The sequence below is a fragment of the Zonotrichia albicollis genome, chromosome Z (genome assembly GCF_047830755.1).
Source record: "Zonotrichia albicollis isolate bZonAlb1 chromosome Z, bZonAlb1.hap1, whole genome shotgun sequence".
Classification (NCBI taxonomy): Eukaryota; Metazoa; Chordata; class Aves; order Passeriformes; family Passerellidae; genus Zonotrichia; species Zonotrichia albicollis.
The window spans coordinates 59,294,433-59,316,262 of NC_133860.1; the positions used below are offsets into that span (position 1 = coordinate 59,294,433).

Below are 21,830 nucleotides of genomic sequence, written 5' to 3' on the forward strand. Positions count from 1 at the left end.
GTCAGAAAGGGACCACAGCTGCTGTGACATCTGTTTCTCTGGAGAGAGGAAATAGCACAGAGGGGTTTACACAGAGAAGCTTTTACTTCAGCTGTGGACCCTGGCTCCTTGGCTGATGCAGTCACAGCTAACACTACACAGCTAAGCCTTGGCCACACCACATCAGGAGCCATCAGGCTACCAGGACAGGCGTTTTTGACTGATGGCAAACTGCAGAGAAATCAGCAATGGACATACCTAAAAATATATGTATGATGTAGTAGACATAAATGTAACTTTCAGGTGCTTTTATTTTATTTGCAATCAAAGGGCTGCACAGACGATTTGGTACCAGGTGCCTTCTTAAGAGGGAATTGGTGCCTGTAATATCAGAACATCAGTCTTATTAATTCAGTACATACTTTGAAGCCTGTGTTATGTTTCTTAAAACACACCAGAAAATTAACTAGCATGTGTGAATTCTGGCAATTCCTTAATATTTTCTTCATAAAAAAGAGGCTTTTATGTGAAATGCTACATAGCAAAGCATGTGAGCACCGAAAACACAGGACATGACGAGGGGATTTCAAGAGCCAGATGAATTAAAGAAATGCAGATTAAAATCCTAGGTCCCAACTCAAAAGCCTAAAAATTTTAGATCAGGAACTACATTACAAAAATGATGGGATTTCATTGTTTAATGATAAATAGAAAACCATAAATGCAAAATAAAAAGTGAGCCAGAAAGATATGGCTTCCTGCTTGAAAAAAAAAATATTCTAGATATAATTAGTGGAAGGTGAAATAACAAAATGATTTCACATAGTGATATATGCTATAACTTCAACAGAAAAAAAATAAAATTCCAAGTTTGTTTCACAGTAGAAGCCAATAAACTTTTTTATTGGAGGAACTACAAGGCAAAGATATTTTGTTTACATAGACCATATTGCTTCAGATCACCAAATATGCTTATGTATTCATGTCAGAGTAGTGCCTTTAAGCTAGAAAGTAAGAAAAGTACAACACTATTACAATGAAGGCATACAGTGAAGGAAACTACAGAAAAATTAAGATGAATTCACTTCCAGATATAGAAAACAAGCCAAATAATTATCACAACTGTTTCACAAGCCAGTATCACTGAATTTCCAAGTGGTAAACATAAATGTACCACCTGCATTAGAACTACAAGTCTGCTTAGATATGAAATAATTTTCAAAGGTCACTGCTGAAATACATCAGAAACATACATGATATATTTTTAAAAGTACAGTAGTAAAATTTCATTGTTTGAAAAACAGGATTCTGTCATTTACCTGTCCTTTGGCTTCTATGCCTCTCATCAGTGCAGCATCTTGACAAATTAATGGTTAACTTTTTGTGAGGACTTACATGACCCAATTCAAAGCTGCTGTATGCAGGTGTAACTCAAAGTCAATGCATATAGACCATATGATTAGCCTAGACCATATGATCCAAGCCTAAAAACAAGTTATTTTTCTCATTTAATAAAAGAAATATTTAGCTGTTTATGGTATGATATATAACAGATTTATTTATTGTCAACTGTAAGATGCCTCAAAGGGTGGAAATACAAGCACTGTATCCAGCCATATCACTTTATATGTGTTTCTTTGAAAAGGATTTATTTTATAATTTCAATTCCAGAATTTGAAAAAGTGGTCTCCAGTTACTAGAAGTCATCAATGCTACATTCCTCTGAAATCAGTGACTCAGCTTTTCAAGTGAAAATACCTGCAAAACACCATTCCTGTAGTTCTCAGAAAATATTCTTCATAGGAAAAAGAAATCATGGGCATTTTTACTTCTATAGTCTTGTACTTATATACTGCTCTTACAAAAATACCATGACACATTTAGAGGAACTGTCATAAGAACCTAATACAAGCTTATTGTTTCTTACGTGAAGTCTGAAAAAGAAATAATTCTTTTTTTTTTGGTCTCCGGTATTATTGTGGTGATACATTTTCCTTTCTATTCTGTGTGCAGATAGTTTATAATCAGAAAATGTTTCATAAGAAATTATTATAAAACCCATAAACATGGGGTCCAAAGCAGCTCCCTAGATTAATCTTGAGATCATAGATTTTAAGCATATTCTAATTCTCACTGGTGTAAATGCCATTAAATTGGTATCCAGATAAGTGCCTTACTTGGAATAATTAACAGGCAAAAATTTTCTAAAGTAGCTCCTGGCATATCAAAAATCCACAGAGAAAATAGCTTTTAAGTCCTGCTGAAACTGTATTAATACCTTATAAGGGATTTACATGTAAAAGCAAAATTTAAAAGTGGACTTATGGTATGCAAAAATCCTTTACCATGTGTTTTGCCATCTTTCTGACCTTTTCACTCTGGGGACACAATTCAGAAGTTACTTAAAAAAACATAGTTGTACGAAATCTTACCTTGCAACCTGCATTCTAGTATTGAAGTCAAGAGATCTCATTGACCGTAAGACTTCTATACAGCCCAAGTACTGTAAGGAAAAAGAAACAGTTGGAAAATGTATTATAATTAGGCTTGAGTTCTGGGAAAAAGCGCAACTCACCATTAAAAGGCAATGTGCAATTTTTATTTTTCCATTTAATTTATCCTATGCCTAAAGTAGGTTGTTGTGATTAAGCAGTTCTATGCCACAGATTTGTTCCATAAACATTTTGTTTTATTTAAGTGTCACATTTCATTCAACATGTAGTTTTGTGTTTAACCTGGTCACTGTAATACACTCAATTTATAATGTGTTGTTGTGCTTTTTTTTGTCTTCTTCTATCTTAATCGGTCCGCTTTAGGTACAATCAAAGCAAAAAATAATGTTAATGAGAAAGGAAGTGTGGTAAAGGACATTTATCTGGTATTGGTTAATAGGACAAAGTTATTTAAAAGGGAGAGAACTAAGTCTCATTAGAACAAAAAAGGCAACTTATAACAGGGAAAGCTGAAAAGAACACCAGCAACCAAATTTCTTAATAAACACTTAAGGGATAGATGTAATTTAGTATTTTCATTTATTATAGTAGTAAAAAGGTGGAAAATGCTAATACAATATACTAATAACCCATGCTGGGAAATGGCTTTAACAGGGTCATTCAAGAAAGGAATGACATGAAGGTTAGCTAATATTAAGACATCAGACTTTTGACCAAGATTTCTGCCCTGCATCTCTGTGGAAAAAAGGGAGTACCATTATGAAATATGTTAAAATTCAACAGCATCTATCACTAGGAGTGAGAAAAAACTTGGGCGAGTCTTCTAGATTTGCTTCCAAAAGTGGGCATAACTTGCATATGCTAAGGTCTACTGGAGGTAAAGCTCTTGGCAGATACTTGGATGATGCCTTTGCAGAAACTGCCTCATGACTGGCATAACCCATGTATCTTTGCATGTAGGTTAAGTACTTAGCCATACACTGGACTTTGAAAGTCTGGGGAATTGTGGAGGAGTCTTTACATCATGAGCCTGATAAGGATGATCATGATGCTATTGTAGCATTGTGTTTTTATATCAGCTCTTATATCAGTTTTTCTATCTTCGCAGCATAATACAATCTATTTGGGATGAAACTGGTGCAAAAATCAAGTGAGGCCACAATTTTTCCAGTTTGGGAATTTTATTTTTTCAGAATAGATAATCTTTTAAATAGAGAATGACAGGAGCAGTAACTGTAATATGTAGAATTTAATTTAAGATTTTCCATAGAAACATGTATGTCATAAAATGTTTACAGGCTGAAGGAATACCTAGCTTGTTTTCACATATCCACTATTACTTAATTTACTTCTATCAAATGCTAGGAAATCATCACAACATTGAATAAAAACAGCTAGAACATCAACTGGCTCTTATATATTAAATTGTTTGAACTGGCATTATTATAGCACACAGTTTCTGAGAAGGGTTATCTCAAGATCCATTTCCTAGAATATTTTAGAAATCTGCAAATCTATGTTTTTTGAAAAATTGTCTCATCTAAAGAGATCCTGGCACATGGAGCTTTCAAGCTTATGATCATACTCTCAAATGGTCATCTATCAGCGCAAAATTAGACAATCCTTGTATCTTACTACAAATAAATGACTTTTTTTACATATACTTCTGCCTGAGTACTTAAAACATATACAACTACATTTTCATGCTCTGATGAAGGAAGTTAAGCCATTAAGTCTATTTTTAATTATCTCAGAGGGTGATTTCACTTTCTTGGAGATTAAATTCTTTAGCAGCACTTGAGATAATCAGCTGGAATAATTTAACTTATGCCAATAAACAACAATGATCAATATTTTCCTGTTTTCTTTCTGTGACATTTTGTTTTAGTCCAGGATGCTTTAATAGATTAATTTTGCCCCATTATTTATTTCATATGACATGCTTTTGTAATTAAATATGCTATAAATGGCATGACTATTCAAAGGTATCACTGTGATATTTTGTTAAAGAAATTTCATTATCTCATCAGCCTGTTAGTTTAGACCTCTGAATAATAAAACACTTGGATTGCACTTGTTTCTTCACTTACCTATATTTGCCTCAAGTCTTTTAAAACAAAGTAATTGCACGAGTTTGAGAAACAGGTCCAGCATTTTGGAAGCAAACTCTGGAAGGTATTTTGACAAGTACATGCAGGCGTGCAAATAAATACACAAAAACATGTGCACACAAGCCACTGTCAAAATAAACAGACGAATAAGTAGACAAAACCCCATAAACATACTTAGAAGACGTGCATTCAGACCCCTTTGAGTCACACTACCTGATCTGCATTAACAAAAATAAAGACAAGATCAGACTGAAAGAAGGTCAGATGGAAAAATTACCCTGTACTTCTTTTATGTATATCACAAAGACAGCTGAACACAACATAGTAAGGCTTGCAGTATTCCTGACTGATCAATGCAAAGATGGCAACTGATTTGCTGGGATAAAAGATGCGAACACTTAATCACCATGGCATGTTTTCAAGTAACGAAATTACTATAAAAACTGACATTCAAAAGGTCCAAAGGCCAACTACAGGGACATATAACTCACCTACTGCTATGCTTCAATTATTCCCCAAGACCAACACTGCTGTCTAAAAATATCCATTTGAAGTACAACCTGACAAGGATCCACAGAAAGAAGACATACAACCAAGATAGCAAGGAAATAAATTATTCATTTATTTCAACAAATAAATACCCTGATTAAAAAGAAACACTATCTTTTGCTTTAGGCATTCCATGAAACATTTAAAATATAGTTATAAAACAGTCTACTTCTAAAAAAAGCTCCTCTTCACCCAGCACTTAATGTATATTCTAACCAATCAGCTACTGTGCACTGTGAAATTTATGATCTCCTGCTATCATCCTCCTTCTCATTGCTCAGGAACCAAATATATCGAGATGTAGCCCACCTTGAAGTAGGAGGATTTGGGACTACCCGTTCCAAGCTTTCTCAGAAAACATTCTGCTTTCTGTTGGCTTTCTAATATTTGAATGAGTTTCCAGCTTGTGTACACTGAAAGGTATTATGTCCCAAGGAAAAAAATATTTCATATGAATGAATACCTTCCCATTCAGAGGTTTTAGATTCATAACTAGCACTCTGCATGCTAAACAGTACCTTGCAGGTAGGTACTGTTTAAACAGTAATGTATGTGGCAGAGTGCCACATACCGGTGGTACCATGTAGCTCTCATTGCATGTGGTTCCAATATCCTTATTAGTTACAATTTTGGCAGGTTAGTGCAAGAGAAGGCTATATGTCTCAGATTTCTGGTTTGTCCCATATGCAAAGACTTGTTCTGTACTCCCTAATGTACCTGTCTTCTTCAGAAAATTCCTGTATGGCAACTAAAATTTTTAACTGAAGCCTGTGTAAAAGAAGATATTGAGATCTCTCAACACTTCTCAAAAACAGACACGAATGCTGGCTGAGTGCATCTGTGTACTTGGAGCCAAGAGAAAAAAAAAAAAAAAAAAGAGAGAAAATAAGAGAAAAAAAGAAAGAAAGAAAAGAGAGTAGTCACTGTCAGAGAAACCCCTTGCTCCAGAAATATGAACAACCTTGTTTGGTGCTTCCTAACAAGCTCTTCAAAATACAAGAAATTCTCCATTGTTGCACTGAGAAGCTGGCAGTAACAACAGCAAGAAATACTTTTATAAAAATGTAGCAAGACTTATTTTATTATTCCATCAGGAAGTAGCTCCATACAGCACTGAAGCAGTCCAACCTACATACAAGTCTAGCAGATGAGTGTCTGCCTTGTGCATAGCATATCTACCCTCTCAAATAAAATAAGAATTCCTACTCTCAAAATAAGAATCATCTACTCTCAAATAAAATAAGAATTCCTAACCTCTGAATCCAAACTACCTGAGTATCATTAGCTCATCAAAACTGCATAGGTATTCTTATTAAATTGAGATTTACTGATTTTAATCTGTGTAACCAGATGACCACCATCAGGTCTGAGTGGTTCACTACTTTGCAGCTTGTACCTACCTTATACAAGTCACGTAAGAGATAACAGGGTTACATCAGCAAACAGACATACAATTGTATTACGAGACAAAAATTAGCCTGTGCCTTCAAATATTGACGTATCCAAAGTATGCTCTAACATTGCACAGCTGCAGATAATAGCCTGGGGGCTCAAAAATTAGATTCTGATTCCTGAGGTTCTGGGTGTTGTATGGAGATCTAAGTTTCAAAAATAGAAATAAAATAAGCTGGGCAATTCGCTGCAATTTTCTCACCCACAGGCTTAGGCTCTGCTTTTACTTGGCATGTGCAAAAGGGAAAAAGTGAGTATCTTTTTACTTGCCACATCTGGTTCTCATGTGTATCTCAAGTCATACGCCTACATTTTCTTTCTTTTCATTTCTTAAAGGATGGGGAAATTGGTTTGCTTGGTTTTGAGGGTTTTATTGTTTTACATTTTATTCTCATTCACCAAAGAGCTAGTCCAGAATTACATTATGCCATGGAAGTAAACAAGTAGTTAGCATGAATTGACTAGCGCTAGTTAACTATGGTTGAGGACTCTCTTATTTAAAAATAATAGCTTTTATTTCAGGTTCCATTGCTACTACTGCAATACACATTTATTTATGCATCAAAATGATAGCTCCCTCGAATTTCAGGTATCACAACTAACAGCTAAAGGAGCTTGTGAAATGTACACTGGGAGTTCCTCAATGTACCACAAAACTGAAAAATTACTTTCAGGTTTGCTATCTACCCTAAATCATATTAAGATTCAAATCCAGATGCCCACTAACAAACAGGCCATAGAACAAAAATAGCAACAGCCCAGGACTTGATTTCTAGATAGTAAGTTTGTCCACATGTAACTGTGGATACAGACAGGACTTTTAGTAACAATACTGATGTGTGAAAAGGAGAAGAAGGAAAAAAAAATAAAAGAAAAAAAAACCAACACGAAAGCAGCCCAAGCAAAAAGTAGCCCAAGCTACAGCCAGAGACTGCAAGATTGATAAGTATTTTACAAAATGAATTTTTCTCTTCAGCAAATTAATATGAAACTCTATCTTCCAATCCCTTTGATATCATATTAGATTAAATTCCTAGCTTAACTGAATTTACAATACCCACTTTTTAAATCACTGAAGCAGAGAAAAAAATCCACAAAATTTTTTAAAAAAAATTTTCTTAGAAACTAGAAAAAAAATACAAGTCTAAGCTGTAATCAAAAAGTGCTCCCTTTAAAAAAATAAATGAAGGGAAAAATAGACAATGCTTTCTAGTTTTTTAATTGTGCTTTACAACAAATTTTTTACCCTCAATACCTTACTAGTTTGACTGAAACATGCACCACAAAATTACTTAATTTTGCTAACAGCAAGGCATGGGCACAAAAAGGGAAGATAGCTTACCAAAACATACATTTGCTTCTTTACTTCATAGGGAAACCATAGTGTAGTTGTGTATTATTTATATGATTTACTTGAGCTAGCACTTGAAATCTTTTAAATATAGAGGCACTGCATCCATACTGAAAAAATGTACATGTAAAGGCACCTTATAATATCATACTCGTCATTAACCCACGGATGTGGCTCAGCTTCCCAACTGGGACATAGATCTGGGAATCTGGAAAATCTTTCTGGACTGAACAATTAGCAGGAACTGCACTCCAATGTGCAAAAACATTTTTTCTCTGTGTTTGTGGGCTTTTTTGTTTGCTCTTGTTTCGTGGGGCTTCACTTCTTTATTTTGTGGGGGTTTGTTTCTTTGTTCATTTTCTTTTTTACCTTAAGAGCTGCCCATTGCTAAGAGGGTGTAGTCAAACGTCAGGGAAACCTTTTTCTGGTAGTGGAGTACCATTGTCCTGCCATTATCATGGCAAACATTTCCCCCAAGCTCTGGCATCACAGAAGTCTGCAGGACACCCTCCCACTTCAGGTGTTGTTGAAAATACAAAGCATCTGATGAGCAGAAGAGGTAGCCTTTGAAAATGCTGGTTACCATCAGCTGAACACGGAGCAGTGTGGTTAAAAGGAGGTCCTGCATGCACAAAACCATTCACATTTATGCTAGTTTACCTAGGCACTTTCAGCAGAAGAATGGAATGGAAAATTTGTTCTGTGACATTTCTAATGTAGAGTAAGTTATAATATTAGAAAAAGCTGTGGGCAGAACCAAGGCTAGATATTCAGAGAGAAGTAAATTTTCATAAGCACTAGTCACAGAGTTTTAAGTAAGCTGCTAGAGATTTCAGTTTCTCTGAAAACTCTGACTAGTTTGGAATATAAATACATTTGCCTTTAAATCATCTGCTTAAGTATCATGCAACACCATATTAAAATCTTAGCTAACATGGGTGCTTAGCTAATATGCTCTCCCAGCCATGCCACAGCCTCCTGTCCTTCCCTCCCCTTGGGGCAAGACATACCTCCAGACATAAAAGCAGGTCTCTGGGGGCACCTGGTGACTGTGCTCTAGCAGGATATGCCAGAGCCCCCCGTCTGTACCTCTGCCCTGTGCCTTCCTGCTATGTATAGAACAGCAAACCTGGTGGTGGAAGCAGCAATCCTGCATGAAAGAAGACCTAGCAGCCTTGTTCTGAATGAGGAAAAGGCCCTATATTTAGACACTATCAGAATCCGGCACCAAAAATGTGTCATAAACATATGCTGCCATGAAAAACAGAAAGGCTCTCTTCTGTGCTTTCATACTTTTGCAGTTGGTAATTTTTATATCGGTAAGTAATCATGTACAGAGCTTTGCAGTGAATCAATATTCCCCCAAAGGTTTTTTCCTCCTTAAAGAATGCATGTTCCAATCCGGATGGAAAACTCTAGGTAAGGATTGATTGAGTGCAAACAGAAAAGAAAATCTTCTTTGGGGTTCAACTAAAGATAAGCCTCAACTACTCAGTGTAAATTTATCATAATAAAATCCTCCATGAGGCAAGTAAACCAAGAGAGCTTTCATACTAGTAGAAGTGATGATGGATATGACTGTCAATTGCATTCCTCTTGAAAACAGGTGGTCTGCTTCTACAACAACGGATGAGAACACAGTTCTCCCAAGAATATCTCCAACTCTGGCCAACACCTTCCTATTTCCTCTTGTACATTAACTTGTTTCTGTAGCAAAAATAGATTATATGTGTCTATATATTCAGACTAGCAATTCTTATGTGGCAAATGATAGCCAACCCTTTCTATGAATTGTCTTACCCTGTGAAAGCATTCTGGCAGCATCTCACAATCAACTCAACAGTAAGGACTCAGGTTCTCTTTAAAAAGGCAAAAGATTTAGCTAGGAAAAGAAGAAGATATTTTATCTTATCTCAAAAAGCAATTTCTTAAGTCAACTCTAAGGTCTCATTTCTTGCTTGAGAGGGGAAAGATATAAGCAAGAAACAAATTTCCCTTCTGACAATTTTCTCATCTCCATCTCAAATGGGGTTGAAAACAAAACACCTTCAAATAAAATACTTTTTTCTTATTTCTTACTTGCAGGTGGATGAAATAAGATTGCTAACATCATGGCCAAAAATATTTATGCAGTAGAGATGCTAAATGAACAGAACCTTCACACGATTTCAGAAAAATCCTATATTGGTTGCTTTGCATGAACAATATTTCTTATTTTCTTACCTTATAGACAAATGCTTTTGCATGCAAAACCTCAGCAATGTTAGAATCAGAAGCTCACACTGGACAGTGATTTATTCTATTATTTCAAATGTAAACACATTCTCTATTAAGGCTCAATTTTTTGTATGGGACAAAAATTTCCCTTAGAAAAAGCTACATTTGAGGAAAAAATCCACAAGGTTTAGTTCTACGCTTTTTACATTTAATTTTAAAAGTACATAATAACAGTGAATGCAATTATTGCAGTGTGAACCACTTAGAGTATGCACTGCAGTAGCACAGATGAATTGCTTCATTTTCACAGCTGCATACTTTAATTCAGTGAACACTTTCCAGACTGTTTTGCTACTACCTTGAATATCCCCTAAGATATACTTCCCTTCAAAGTACCATGCAGATTAGTTCCAGCAGCTTATGTTCTGCATCAGAATTCCTTTAACACAAACACACAAAGACTTCTGCAGCCAAAACAATATGCTTCAATAGCTGGAAATCATAATTAGACATTTGAAACTGTAAATATGGACGCTATAAATATATTTAGCTATTAAAGAACTTGTTCTTCCTCAGTCATTAGAGAGTAAGAGGATCATTAGCAAGTTGAACTGCTTGATGAGGAGTATCATTAAAGCACAGATTCAGAAGACAAAAGACCTAACAGGTGCTTTTCCAGTATGCCAAACACAAACCCATGTTAAGTATATGAAATGCATATACTGTTCTTCTTTCTAAACTGTGCATTTGGAGGTGTGATGTAGGAAGGACCTGTCACTGTTAAAATTGAAAATCCAAAACATGCACGGAGGGAGAGGGAGTTCCTTTTTATGTGAGTGCCATATGTACCTCTGCTCTTCATCAAAAGAGTTCAGCAATTAAACCAGATCTTTTTTCTGAGTCTTTATCAATATTTAACTCTCCTATGCTGAAGATATAGTTTTCTGTTTTCTCAGAAAAAGTGTCCTAAAGATAACTCCCACTGTGCAGAAAATAGGGATAAGGGGAGAAATTTTCAAGGCTGGATTTAAATAGTGAAAATCTCTGGAAGGTTTCCTTGCAGCATAAAGGCTGTGAAGAGGAGAGCAGCTCTGGGAGGCCAGGGGCACTACCAGGTCCCCAAGCAAGGGCTTGAGACCCTTTTTCACCACCACTCCTGAAACTCCCATGGCCAGGTCAGCTCAGAACTGGCACCTGTATCTCCCAGTAGGTGCCCAATTCCAAGCGGCCCTGCCTTTCCATGTTTTCCATCTTTTCTTTCCTTGGCAGAAGTAAATACATTGTAAGAGAGAGTTCATATAATGTTTCCAGTTACTTAGCGCTTGCTGCTTGGCTTTTCCACACAATTAACCTATCAAAAATGTTAGCAGAATAGCATCTGTGTTCAACATGTGGTCACAAAACATGACCCCTACATTCAGTGACAAAGTCAGTGTTTCTGAAACATTCCAACTCTTTGGGAAGTTACAGGTGTTTCTAAAATGTCTTGGGGTTCATGAAAGCAACTCATCCATAAAAAAGAGAAAATCCTGTTTCTTATTATGCTTCTTAATCACTTTATCACAAGTAAGAAGTGTAAATGTCAGCCAGGAAAGATGTTGCTGTCCCATGAGACATTCTCTTCCTTGTACAATTACTAAATTAGTAAGAGCCAAAAATGTAAATAAAGGTATCTTAGTACAACAATTATATACAAAGGATGGAAATGGTGCTGACCAAGCTTAGACAACATCTTAAGATAAAATCTCTCTCTTTTGGTCATGTCCTTGCTAATTAAGGTATTTGTTCAACTTATATCTCTAATTTCAGGATCTATTCTGAGGTAAAAAAAACTAAATAAAAAAAAAATACCTGTAGCAGTAAATCCAATGTGATGGTGCTGTAGGAGAGAGAAAAAAGTCTAGACATCTTTTTCTCTCTTCCTCACATTTTTCTTTGTGTCACCCTATACCCTGTCTATTTTTTTTTTTTAATGGCTTTGACTGCCATTTCTGTCTAATTTCAGACATAGTTTTTTTCCAGTCTTTGAACTTTTAGCTGTGACTTGGATTGTCTGGTTCAGCCTTTTGAGACTGAAATCTCAGCTGGCCCTATGAAAACTTGTTTGAAAACCAAGGAGAATATCTAACTTAATAAATAAACATTCCAGATTAGCCTGACTGAATTGTGCCTAATCCCTCCAGAAAAACAAGGGATGACTGGAAATGTGCTTGCACCGAGTCCCATCATTATTCCCATCACAACTCAAATGGACAGGCTCTGCCTCAGATCTGCCTGCAGCTGACAAAGGTAGAGCTGCATTACATTTTGTCATAAACATATAGGCTCAAATGAAATTAGTATTACACGACTATTCAGAATTGCAGAGAAGCAATACTGAACCCCTCTTCCTCTATGAAATTTGTTTCATAACAAATGAAACATGGGGGAGTAAATCACCTTAAAAAAACATAAGTAGCTGGGAAGGCTGGTTGTCTCTGACACTACACCAAAGCAGATCCAAGCTTTTTCTCACTGTAAACAAGAAAATTTAATATTGATACTTTGTGCATTCACTTGAACTTTCAGCTGTAAAATGAAGCCAGGCTGCAGCACAAGTATAGCTGTTGGGTTACTGGAGACAAGATTTCTCTTTGGCTAGGGGAGAAAAACACCCTGTCACTGGGACAAAGGAATGCCTCGTCTCCAGCAGCACAGAAGGGAATGAGTTTTCACTGAAGATCTTGATTCATCTGTGTTTTCTCTTTGTGTTTGTAATGGCAGATATTTACATTGGGCACACGATATTCTTACTATAAACATTGTTGGAAGACAAATAAAGAAACAAACAGTCCAATTTCCAAGGAAAAACAGAGAAGGAATTCTGCCTGAATGCAATTTTACCTCCTACACTGACCAGCTAAATTCATCTAGGGATAGGATAAATAACTAGTAAGAGTATAATTTTTGTTTTAAACAAAAATACTCCATGCAAAAAGTCCGAATGTACTGGAGAACAGACATTCATGTTGACAGCTGAATCCTTCAACTCTGAAATCAATATGTGCTTTGTCTTCTGCAGAAAGAAAAAAGGGGTGCAAATGTACAGTAATAGTACTTGATTTGTGTAATTAGAATAATATTATAATTAAAGACTCTATGATTTCTGCTCATAGAATCTGATGTAATTTCTGTGAGAAATGCTCTTTTCCTATTATTGGGCTGTACAACAGACCCACAGTAGTTCAGGCCCATGAAGATCAAAAGACAGGTTTTCAGCAGAGCAACAGGCATCAACATCCTTCTTTCATAGTTCGAATAACAGTGAAGGAAAATGGAAAGGATACTAACTGATCTCTCAGGAATATGGTAAAATAGGAAGGACTAATTACTTTAACCAATGCTGTATTTGTCACTTACTTCTCTCTCCCCTAATCTGCATGCATGCAGCTTTAAAACCCACAGTGATAAGACAGTTTCATTAGTCTTTGTTAGCACTGTTTGTGTACCCGGGTTGAGGCTAGCAGACTCTGAAGTAAAAAGTCAGTGTTCTATCCTATTATTACCATATGGTTGAAACACACAAGACATTTCTTAAACATATAAACCTTATTACAAACAGGATGCTCTAGGACTGTGGTTTGCGGTTTTTAGTCAGGCCATGCCAAATGATCAGTGATTAACCAACAGCATCACCTCAATTTGATTGACAAAAGTTGAAATTAAGTTAAAGGAAACAAACAAACTTGCAATTATTTTTTCTATAAAGAAGGTAATTTTAACCAAAAAGAGAAATGAAAAAGCTTTGCTGTAATGTTTTTTGGGGTTTTTTTAGTGAGAGCAAATCAATTCTGGCTACAACAGAAAGGAAAAAAAAATAAAAAGAGAAACATTTTTCCAAAGAGCCCTGAAGTATTCTAGGGGAAGGCGACATATGATGCAGTTTCCACTCTGTTAGCGTCATTTAAGGCTGTGCTTTGCAGTCTGGGTTAGCCACTAAAGAGACTCAGCAATTCAGTTCATCCCTGAGCACACTTAACTTCCAGTGTAGCAAGGTAGCCTCAATTATTTCAATGAGAATGCTCCCGTAAACAGTGCCGTGCAGGAATGCTTGCAGAACTGTAGCCTTTACTTGGTGATGTGTTTGAACAGCTTCACAATGATGTCTGTTTTCGACATCAGATATAAACTGTTGCTATTTCCTCACAAAGAATGAAAAGTGTTAGAATATGTAAGAAATAATATCAGTTAGGATTATATTCTTTGAATACTTTGCTATAATAAAAATAATGTCCTTTATATTGAAATATAATAATAATTTAATGTCCTTTTTATTGAAATATTATTTGCCTGACTTGCAGTGATTCTTTTGGATGAAATAGTTCTTCCTTCCTCTCTCTTAGATACTATATTTCTATCTGGTTTTTAACACTAGATTTACTCAGGTCTGTTCTATACTACTGTGTCGGCTTTAAGTCTTACTGGCTTTTTCAGATACACTTCATATAGATATATAAAATTTTACAGTATTTTGGGTTTATTTGGTTTTGAACTCTGAACAACAGTATTTTAAACTCATTGGCACTTGTTACAAAATCCAGCCACAAGTTACCTGAAGACAAAAATGCATTTGCCTCTTGACTTTTGTGCTCACATTTAAATAAAACAAACTCCAAAACATCTATAATATTAGCCAGTGATACTCATAAGTAGATATTTATCATTTGAAACAACAGAATACATTGAAACATTTAACTGTTGTTGCATTACTCAGGTTTTTTTACACTGTTTTTATTCTATGCCTTTGTTTTTCTAACAACATGAAGACATATAATCTCTTCCTGCAGTAATCAGTCCCACTATAGGGAAAGCACTGGGCTCTTTAAAGACTTCCAGCACAGCAAACTACTGCCTTCCTCTTTTTTTCATTAATTCATTATTTGTTAAACAGTCCAGCAGTAGTATTAAGTATGATATCAGTACCTGACTACTTTATATCCCCAGTATGGTTATGGTCATTGTCTAATTTGTTGCTAAAATGCTTTTTGAGGTTGCTTTTGTGAAACATTTTATGTTATAACATATAAAAATGCAACAGGAAATTCACAAGGAGTAAAAGATTGAGAAAGCACCAGCACTTTTATGGTTGAAAACAATTCCATTGCAGCAGACCACGGAGATCAGAATATGGCTACAGTTTACCACAAACCTGTACCCTTTTTAAGCATTAGAGTTACACTGCCCATTTTTAAAATTAGTAATATGCAAAAATGTGGGAACAGCAGTGAAATTTCAGATTTTTCATATATTGCACATAAGAATTTTTCGTCTCTTATTTCAGAATATTCCAATGTGAGCTATCAAACTACCCAGTAGTTACAACTAATCCTGTCCCATGACAAATTTTCTCTTTTAAATGTGGATTAATGAGAAAATTGTAACCCAGTGCACATTTGCCCAAAAAAAAAAAAAAAGGCTTTGCTGGTTAACAACAAATCTAATTTTTGTCTCATTTAACAAATGGTATATGGAATTTTCTAAAAGGCATATGGTACTAATTAAACATGGTAAGAGTCCCCCAGACAGTCAGTATAGCCATGAGGTATCCAAGGAATGTTTCCCCTCAGTATACATTATCTGTGTATTGATTTGATGGTCTGATTGGATAAAAGCCTTGGTAGCAAACAATGTCTAAGGATTTGGGAACTGCACTTCTATTCTTATCCATATGAATGCTGCAGTTGCCAAGGAAAACTGAGATAGTTAATAAGCAGGCAAATTAGGAACTAATCAGGACCAGTTTATTTTCATTCATTCATTCATTAACCACTTATTTTGGTATCTATTTTCAATCTTTGTTTTTACATTTAGAGAACTGTTCTGTGATTCTTATGCCAGAAACTACAAAGTTAATCATCCTATTTTTTTAACAGAAAGAATATATTAAATTTCATACATTTTGATGACTAATAAACTACTAACAAACACCTAAAAGTTGTTTGATTGATTTTGAAAATTGTGATATACACAGTGTGTATAAATACACTTTCATGTACCCAACATCAATTGCACTAATTAATATTCATTCTACTACCTCAGTTAGGTATGGGTAAATTACTAACTGTAAATGTTAGTCTACTTCTGTATAACTTTAATTCTCTTTTCAATTCAAAGATATCAGCTTCCTCTAACATATAGTAGGTAAACTGCTGAATGGATTAAGAAATTCAATGCTGTGTGTGTTCTTTTTCATAATGATCACTTCAGGTAAAACTAACAGCAGTAGTATATTCACATAGTTATTATTGGGCTTGTACTATCCTATGCAAAATAAAAACTAAAATGTTTGAATTGCCTGAGCTAATGTGAAAATGGTAAATGACCTTTTGTTAACCAGAGTATTTCTGTGCAGAAGGACATCAGGGTCTCAAGATCACTATGTCTAGCATCAGTGGGGTTTTTTTACTGAGACATTTCTTGAAGAGTAACAGAACAGCAGTTTGTGGCTTGAAAGGTAGCACTGACTCCTTTGTAATCCCAGTAAATTTCAGAGTGGTAAAAAAGACAGTACAATTTCAATAGTGCTCTGAATTGGCCAACTTACTCAATCTACCACCACCTGCTAAATCTATTATCACCACTAACACAAAGAAATGAAAACTGCTTCCTAGTCTCCCAACAGCTAAAAATGCACTCTGCTTTTGATAATAAGACTTGAGAAAAAGCAGAGAGAGTTAAGAAACAAGGGTGTCACTCAGTTTTAAAGCATCCTGAAATAAAGTCACCTGTGACTCTTACACCTAAAAAAAAGATGACACTAAAAATAGACCTGTAATATTAATAGCCTGCTGCAAAACAGTTTAACACTTAAGATACAAAAGCCTCTTGGCAAATGAAATATGGCAACTGAAGAATGAATTCTGGACAATAATGTCATTTTTATACTTTCTGCACACTATGCTGAAAGGTGTTTCCAGACTCTCGCCTAACTACAAAAAGCATTGCACATACACTTATCTTGATGGCTCTACTTTAACAGGTGGTTTCAAAATATTTTCAAAGCATATAGAAACATTAAGTTTACCCTATAAACTTAAGATCCTCTCCTCTTGACATGCTGTATCAATGAACTGAAAAGAGCAATAACACTTAAAGTGGCTGAATGCTCATTATGTAAAACAAGCTGCATTTTCCTGCTCTACCCACAACAAATTGTGAAACAGAATAAGAATTGTGCTCCCTGCCTTACTGCTCTAAGATTTCAAATATCATTTCACTTTAAAAAAACACTTGCCCTTAGAGGTGCTTAAAACTGAAAAATTCATGCATGATTAACAGCTCTCCTCACATCAAGGAGTCTGTCTTTCCTCCTGTATATTGCACCAGACATATTGAAAGCCTACGTATCCAAGATATATACAGTATGCTAGATAACAGTGAAAATCTGAATTCAGAAGAAGGCTAAAAAACCCAGATCAAATCAGCTTTTATCTTAAGAACAAGATTTTTATACAGCTGTAGAAAAATATTTGCAGGTTTGCTTTAATGTAACAAATTAACACAGCTTCCCAACCCTTTCTTCCTGCATTTACATTTAATGTATTATGCACCAAAAAAAAAAAATACAAATAGAGATCCTTTCAGCCTGACTATCCTGTCAGCAAAACCAACAGAGAATTTTTCATTGATAAAAACAGAGAATGGAAGAAAACAGACCAACCTTCACAATGTACGTCACACCAGGTCCCAGGATCTTCTCACTCGAGTGCAGCCATCCTCGAGAGGATTTATTGACAAAACTGCTAGTTTGATTCCAATCTTCACTTCCCAGGTGCATTTCCTCTGACCGTGCTTTTTTCCCCATACTCATCTTGCTCACGTCCTGCTGAGAACACGAAGTGGCAGAGAGAAGGTTACATGTGTTGTCTGAAGCCCCTGCTGCTGAACTAGAAGCACTCGAGCCTCCCTGCAATTTGGAGACAGCAAGCTCCTTTACTGCAGAGGAGAGGTTTTTGATACCCAAAAGGCTGCCCGTGCTAGAGAGTTTCAAGTGGGACACTTTATGGATGAGGGTACACAGGGTGCTGGGTCCATCTTCTTGGTCCTTGCGGAGAACCTCTGGTGAGACCAGGTAGGAAGGTGAAGCTGAAGTTGTAGCAACTGCTGAGACCTTGCTGTTCATGGGCAAATTGTGAATAAGATCATCAACAGATGTCACAGAATCATTCCTGAAGCGGTTATACTTGGTACGTTGAAGCATGCCCTTCTATCTGCTTTCCTGCATATGTTCTGGCAAATCTGATGCCAATGCAGGAGATGCCTGCACTAACATAGCAAGCAATTCATAACGGCACGGAGGGTTAACAAGAGTTTAGGTAAAAAAGAAAAAGAGTACAAGGAAAAATGAAAAACTGTATATATTTAAGAAATTTCTTTTGGTTCCTTGTTAAGGTTGGGTGAAGTAACAGTTTTCTGTGACTGAGATCTCAGTCCTGCTTAGAGCTGCCAACTCGCTCACAGCAAAAGCATGACTCACACAAATGAGAAGGACCCTTTTCAACAAAAGGCTGTGAACACTGCAAATCACTTCCTGTAGCCAAAAAAAAAGGAGAGAGAAGAAAAAAAAAACCACATCCACCCACTTACAGCACACTAGCACCAATCAATTCTCAAATTCCCTTTTCCTATCTTCTCAAACAGATACTTCCTCCCAACCTTTAATTTCTATCCCCTCCCACCACCCTTTTAGTACCAAAGGCAAATTACCTTTAAAACTGAATTAGTAGCCTTTATGAAACACCACACTTTATTCATCTGTTAAAATGTTCTTCCACCTCACATATTTGTGAATCTATAAAGAAATCACAATTAGACAGCTAATATCTGGATAATATTTGCACACAAATAATCCCCCTCTCCTGCCCCTGCAGCAGAACACAGACACCTTAAAGGTTTTCAGAACAGATGAACAGAACTAAAGAATATATACATTTTTTCCACAAAAGCAGTCTAACAGTGCCTTTTTGTCAATGCTGTCCCTCACAGAAACTGTTGTATTCAAATTTTAACAGAGAAATAAATCCTTCTTCCCTGTTACTTCACAAGAGCATTCTATTTTAATGCAGGAATTACGTAAGTACCTATGTGTGAAGAAAAGTATTTTTCTGATGTCCAAAAACAGGCTTAATAGACGTTTTTTCTTTCACAACTGATTTTCAGTCCAGAGAAAGACATGAAGAGGGTCTTCAATTCACTGGAATGTTTGGTTCAATTCTGAAAAACTGAAAAAACCCTGAAAGAATATTTAAAAGTCCAGGTAGCAGCAAACTGACACCCTGCAGTGAGGAAAAAAAAAAAAAAAAGCCTTTATTAAGAATGAATGTCAGTCACAAACACTTGATCTGGAGAAGTAGCAAAACATGCAGAAAACAGGTATTTCATTCCTCCTGCAATTTCTTTAGAAATCCAAATGTGTACAGCATTGTGATATACAATGCCCATCACAAGTCATATGGCTTTTTCCTATAAATTAATCTGCTTTGCGAAACATTTTTTTGATGTAGGACAACACACTGCATTACAAACAAATTCAGACCAGAGAAGTTGCATAGTGCAAGTTTTTAAAATAAATTACTAACTGCAGCACATCTTAAAGAAAAAAAGTCTATGGAATTCCTTCCTTTTCCCACGACTAAAGGCTGCAGTGTACAAACTGCAAACACAGTGGAACAGCCGGCTTAAATACAGGTATTTAATTAGTATATTCATGACATACTGAATTAAGTCAGCACCTCTTATCCCAGCCGTGATGAATAATGGCAATGTCCTAGTCAATGTAAAGCAGTTTTCTACTGATCTGCAGAAGAGCCTTTCATCACCACGCTGCAAACCTGCTACAGCATCCTCACAGCATTCATTCCTCTCGTCATCCTCCTAGCACAGCAACAGCAAATATACACACGATAGCCTATTTTTACGTGTCTCTACTGCCCAGAAAACCCTACTGCTCCCGAACGGCTCTCTTCATTAGAAGCCGCCAGCAGGACTGCAAAATGTGAATGAGATGCTGCGCGAGTGAATGAAAGGGCTGGCTAGCATCCCCACATTTCTGTGAATGAAGCGAGGCCTCGCAGCCGCTGCCAGGCAATCCCTTGGGTGCTCACCAGCCCAGCCAATACCAGCCGGCTTTGATGACTCATTCAGCAAAGCCTTGCTAAATAGTGGAAGATCCCATTTCCAGCACAGGCGGCACCTTTTTTGCTGCAACGCCAGAAAATGAAGCCGGCGTGTCAGCAGACGGGAGTGGGTCGTGAAGCCCCTGCGGAAGACAGGGTGTTGCCAGAGAAATGCCTGGGGTGTCCACAGGAGTAGCAGGTGAGGAAAACACCGGAGCCAGATCTCTGTTTCTCCCCGACTGTGTTCATTCAGCCAATTCATTTACATCCAGCATAGGAACATGAATGTGCACATTTCGTTTGATATTCGATTGCTCTCTGTGCACCCGCAGATTCACAGATTTTACAGGTTTGTCTTCAGACACCTCTGACAAAAACAAAACAAAACAAACAAACAAAAAACCCCACAACAAACAAACAAACAAAATCCAAACAAAAAACCCACCCAATCAACAAACCCTCCCATAAAAATAGCCACAAAAACAAACCCAAAGCTCTCCTTGAAAAAAAATTGCATATACTTATTTCTCCCTTATTTACCCTGTTAGCACAGTAGATATTTAAAGACAGTATGATCATCACTGCAGGGAATGGTAGGCAAAGGGAAAGCTAGAGGATGAAAGCTTCCTAGACCACCAGCAAAAGGTCTAATTTTGAAACTTTCACTGGACAGAGAAATGCTTGCAAGGCATCCATTGGACGCAGAGCTCTACTGTAAATCTGACATTAGACACTGCAGAGGAGTAGAAGCCACTGAGTTACCCAGTGCTTGCAATCCAGTGCCTATTTCAGTGTCTGATCAGGAAACTGTCTCCCTTACAAATCCAGTCCTAGGGTAGGAGACCGGAACATTTCAAAACCACGCCTTTTATAGTTCCAGGGACTAGAAACAGTACATAATTTTGCCCTGCAGGCAGCAGGTTGAAATCCAGCTCCAGGAAATAATGAGTGAAATTAGGAGACTGTGTAATAGGCCTAAACTGCAATATAAATTAGGATCTAGCTCATTCTAGCTATTGCCAGAGCATTTATAATGTCTTCTGTATTTCCAGCACTGTGTCTCGAGTTTGCACACTGACTTTACCATGCCTGCCTTAAACAAGCTTGTTGCTACTATTATCTTGCAAGACAGCAAGACATTCAGAGCACTGGTTTTTCTTACTTCTATTTAGCAACCTGTGCTAAGTCAGCACGTTGAATTTCAACCAGGCTGAAAATGAACTTTTTTTTTCTTTTTTCTTTTTGCAGGCCTGTGAGCCAGACACTACAACATGATTAATAAATGGCCAAGGAACAATTACTCCTTTGTCGACCCAGTAATAAAATGGCAGGTGGAAATTCAATGTCAGAAAATGAAAAATAGTATGCTACCCTAGAAATACATACACAGGGAGGGGGTGTACACTGCCTCTGACAAAATGCAGCATTTCTTACAAAGTACTGGTAATTTTGGCTCTTAGACCCTTCTTTCATTTTTGATCTTTCTTACTGTTGTTTTTTTCAGCTTTAATTCAGTTCTTGTTTCAAGTCCTTTTCTTTCACCAAGTGGCTCTTAGGGGCTTAT

At 36.5% G+C, this 21,830-nt stretch overlaps 1 protein-coding gene across 12 annotated transcripts in view; it reads right to left on the reverse strand.

The window, feature by feature from the left end:
• SHC3 (SHC adaptor protein 3) overlaps positions 1 to 21,830 on the reverse strand; it is a 76,146-nt gene that overhangs the window by 38,691 nt on the left and 15,625 nt on the right. For 2 of the 12 annotated variants that reach the window (XM_026792901.2, XM_074533664.1), the window contains exons 2-5: positions 19,232 to 19,426; positions 18,858 to 18,942; positions 17,812 to 17,976; positions 2,412 to 2,482 (exon numbers count right to left, since the gene is read on the reverse strand). In XM_026792901.2, coding sequence (XP_026648702.2) covers positions 2,412 to 2,482; positions 17,812 to 17,976; positions 18,858 to 18,905 — 284 coding nt within the window. In that variant the 5' untranslated portion in view covers positions 18,906 to 18,942; positions 19,232 to 19,426. Of the gene's footprint in view, positions 1 to 2,411; positions 2,483 to 17,811; positions 18,830 to 18,857; positions 18,943 to 19,231; positions 19,427 to 19,866; positions 20,023 to 20,343; positions 20,564 to 21,830 lie in introns of those variants that run through there. The other 10 variants (XM_074533665.1, XM_005486200.4, XM_005486199.4 and 7 more) reach the window with 10 other exon arrangements.